Source organism: Sphaeroforma arctica (assembly GCF_001186125.1).
Source record: "Sphaeroforma arctica JP610 unplaced genomic scaffold supercont1.347, whole genome shotgun sequence".
Taxonomy (NCBI): Eukaryota; class Ichthyosporea; order Ichthyophonida; genus Sphaeroforma; species Sphaeroforma arctica.
In genome coordinates this window covers 74310-77453 of record NW_014040211.1, presented here as the reverse complement: position 1 = coordinate 77453, position 3144 = coordinate 74310, and the positions used below count along the sequence as shown (strand labels likewise).

At 45.0% G+C, this 3144-nt stretch overlaps 1 protein-coding gene across 1 annotated transcript in view; it reads right to left on the bottom strand.

The window, feature by feature from the left end:
* The window catches only part of SARC_05447 (hypothetical protein), an 11431-nt gene that overhangs the window by 4859 nt on the left and 3428 nt on the right, over window positions 1-3144 (bottom strand). The window contains exons 4-8 of the mRNA XM_014300702.1: window positions 2821-2986; window positions 2108-2246; window positions 1331-1421; window positions 865-964; window positions 94-238 (exon numbers count right to left, since the gene is read on the bottom strand). Of these exons, the coding sequence (XP_014156177.1) occupies window positions 94-238; window positions 865-964; window positions 1331-1421; window positions 2108-2246; window positions 2821-2986 (641 nt within the window). The remainder of the gene's footprint in view (window positions 1-93; window positions 239-864; window positions 965-1330; window positions 1422-2107; window positions 2247-2820; window positions 2987-3144) is intronic.

The window sequence follows — 3144 nt, the reverse complement described above, 5'->3', positions numbered from 1 at the left end:
CACACATACTTTGGTCTGTGATGAGACCATCCGATACGTACTTCAGGTAGAAGTCTTGTTTATTCACCCCAAATGCACAAGTCACACACATACCTTGGTCTGTGATGAGTCCATCTGATACGTACTTCAGGTAGAAGTCTCGCTTATTCACCCCAAATGCACAAGTCAGGAGCTGGTTGCAGGGATGGCCTCCGAGTGTATATGACTTGGACCCTTTCATCTTCGTCATATCCAACACCTTGGTGTATTACGGGAGGAGGGGAGTGCTAAGGTGAGTAGCGCCGAAGGACTACAACTGCCTGGTTGTCGATGAATAAGAGTTGTGTATAACTAATGGGTTTCAATAGACACAACAACCGCAGTGAACGGATAAAGCACGCAATCAAGTCGCCGGAAACATGCTGCACATCATGAAAACCAAAACGTTGGACTATATGGACAGATACTTTGCACCTTTGTGTAATTGTCATATCCAACACCCTGGCATATTGCAGGAGGAGCGGAGCATTGACGGGTATTTCGAACACTTGCACACTTCAGTGGAAGCTCAGTCCAGGTGATGAATTACCCCGGGTGCGCCGAATAACCAAATTTTCACCGCGACGACTATAGGAATGGCCCCCATAAGAAAACGGGAATTGTGCCAATACTTACTCAGTACGCGTTAAAGGAATCAGGCATTGCTATGACTTGCAATCTACCACATACACATTAATAATATATACCCGATTCAAGCCTTGTGCGTGCATACGAATACAACCCAGACGTTCTATCTATCAAATACACATTATTAGTATATAGTCAATTCCAGGCATTCTAAGTACGCGCATACGAACACAACCCAGATGTCCTCCGAGCACACACCTCTACGGCACGGTAGACACTGCGGCCATTGGCGGTCCCAATCGACGCCCGCACAAAACACCCGACTACCAGTTCAGGAAACTCAGGCAAGTTGTGCCATCTATGCAGTGCATGGGTGAGAGGTGTGGTCAATGTGTGTACACGTGTGCTTGCTTTGGCTGTGTCGCAGTGCAGGAGTGAGAGTTGTGGTTCATGTGCGTATAATTGTACTTATTATGGCTGTGTCACGGTGCATGGGTGGGAGTTCTGGTTCACGTGCGTATACGCACACTTATACTATGGACGTATCAAAGGGATGAGGGCACATCGACGCAGATATCAGACACACCCGGCTGAAGGAATAGACACAAGAGACAAACAGTGTCCACTACGGAAGACTCGAGAGCACGGTGTGCGTTCAGATTGATCACAGGTGCAATCTATCTTTATCTGCGCATGTGACACTGACGGATGCAGACATACATACTTGGTGACTTTGTGCCGAGAGAGTTTGATGCTGTTGAGGTGCTCTACGGTAACTTCGGGCTCGGGTGATGCGTCGCGCTTCCTTGCACTCCCTAAAAAGTATAGTACATATTGTATGATGTGTGAGTGATGTGTATATACACTTATTCAAGCCGCGCCTGAGGACGACACTCTACCGCTAGTAGGCAGTAGTGATGACTGGGGTATCGATAGATGTATAGGATTGTGCTGAGCTCGTCGATGTGAGTGAGCTAGGTATACTATATACTTGAATGTATGAGTGTATTGTATAAGCATCTGATTGTGTGCATCATGTGCAGAACATAAGTGCTACGACACAGTCGCAGGACTGCGCAGATATACACATTTACAAACATGTATGCGTACGCATGGTGTAATTCAACTACGTACATATGTATATGGCTATCTAGAGTAAAGAGAGTATATCTCCAAAGTGTAAATGTCTAAGAAAAAACATATTAACACATATACTTGTCTACACGACTCATTTCAGTGCCGATGCTTGTGCTATGCATGTACTAATGTATGATCAAACACCAATCCAAACGTGCACATATGTACAAGTTTATATACATCCTATGCATGTGTGTGTAGAAATACGTATACCTTGTACTGTGATGGCAGTGCATTCTGTAACAAAATACTGACCACATCTAACAAGACACAATACGCGTCTGTACACATACCACTACATTCCTCCGCCATAGTCACCCCCCCCACACAAACACATACACATCACTCAACCAGCATGACCTACCCTTATCCCCTCGGGATGAGCGTCTGTGGTCATCATCCGATCCAGAGTCCGACTCCTCTTCACTTGTCCATGCTTCTGGTTTGCTACTAACCCTCGGCTTAGGAGCTTGTTTACGTGCCGATTCAGGGGATCGACTCCTCTATAACACGGACATGAAAATTGATAGACATTGTATCAGACGGGGGAGACCTTGAGTTATTGCATATACGTTGCTTATAGTGCATAGTGGCATACGCACGTGCACATGTACATACCGTTTATAAGCTCTATCCATACCCTCGACACACGTCTGTACTATGCCCAGTTGACATACATAAACGGATGTGTGCCAAACATGCCTCAGCAACAGAAATAGCTTTGCATTCGACTACATATAGAGCACCCTGCAACTATTCACCAATAGGAAAGCAGGCGCAAACACAACCCTGGAGTAGTACTCAGCCAGAGCTTACCCTAGATGAACCACCCTCTCTCCACTATTTACCAATAGAAAAGAAGGCGCAAACACAACCCTAGAGTAGTACTCAGCCAGAACTTACCATAGATAAACCCCCCTCTCTCCACTATTCACCAATAGAAAAGCAGGCGCAAACACAACCCTAGAGCAGTACTCAGCCAGAGCTTACCCTAGATGAACCCCCATCTCTCCACTATTCACCAATAGAAAAGCAGGCGCAAACACAACCCTAGAGCAGTACTCAGCCAGAGCTTACCCTAGATGAACCCTCCTCTCTCCTCCGCTGCTCGCGGTCCTTCTGGCGCCGACTTTTGCGCATTTTGCGCTCGATTTTCTGGCGCGCCTTCTTCTTCTCGTTCTCATCTGTTCTCTCCACAATCCACACTTCTCGTTGCAGCTCAGTCATGGCATCCACCATTTGCCTGTATACAGAATAACAGTCAAGTGGAAACAACGACCCGTGAATATCTATATAGATATACGTGCAAAAGGATATATATATATATATATATATATATATATATATACATATATTTATATATATATATATATACATATATAAATATAAATATATATTTAT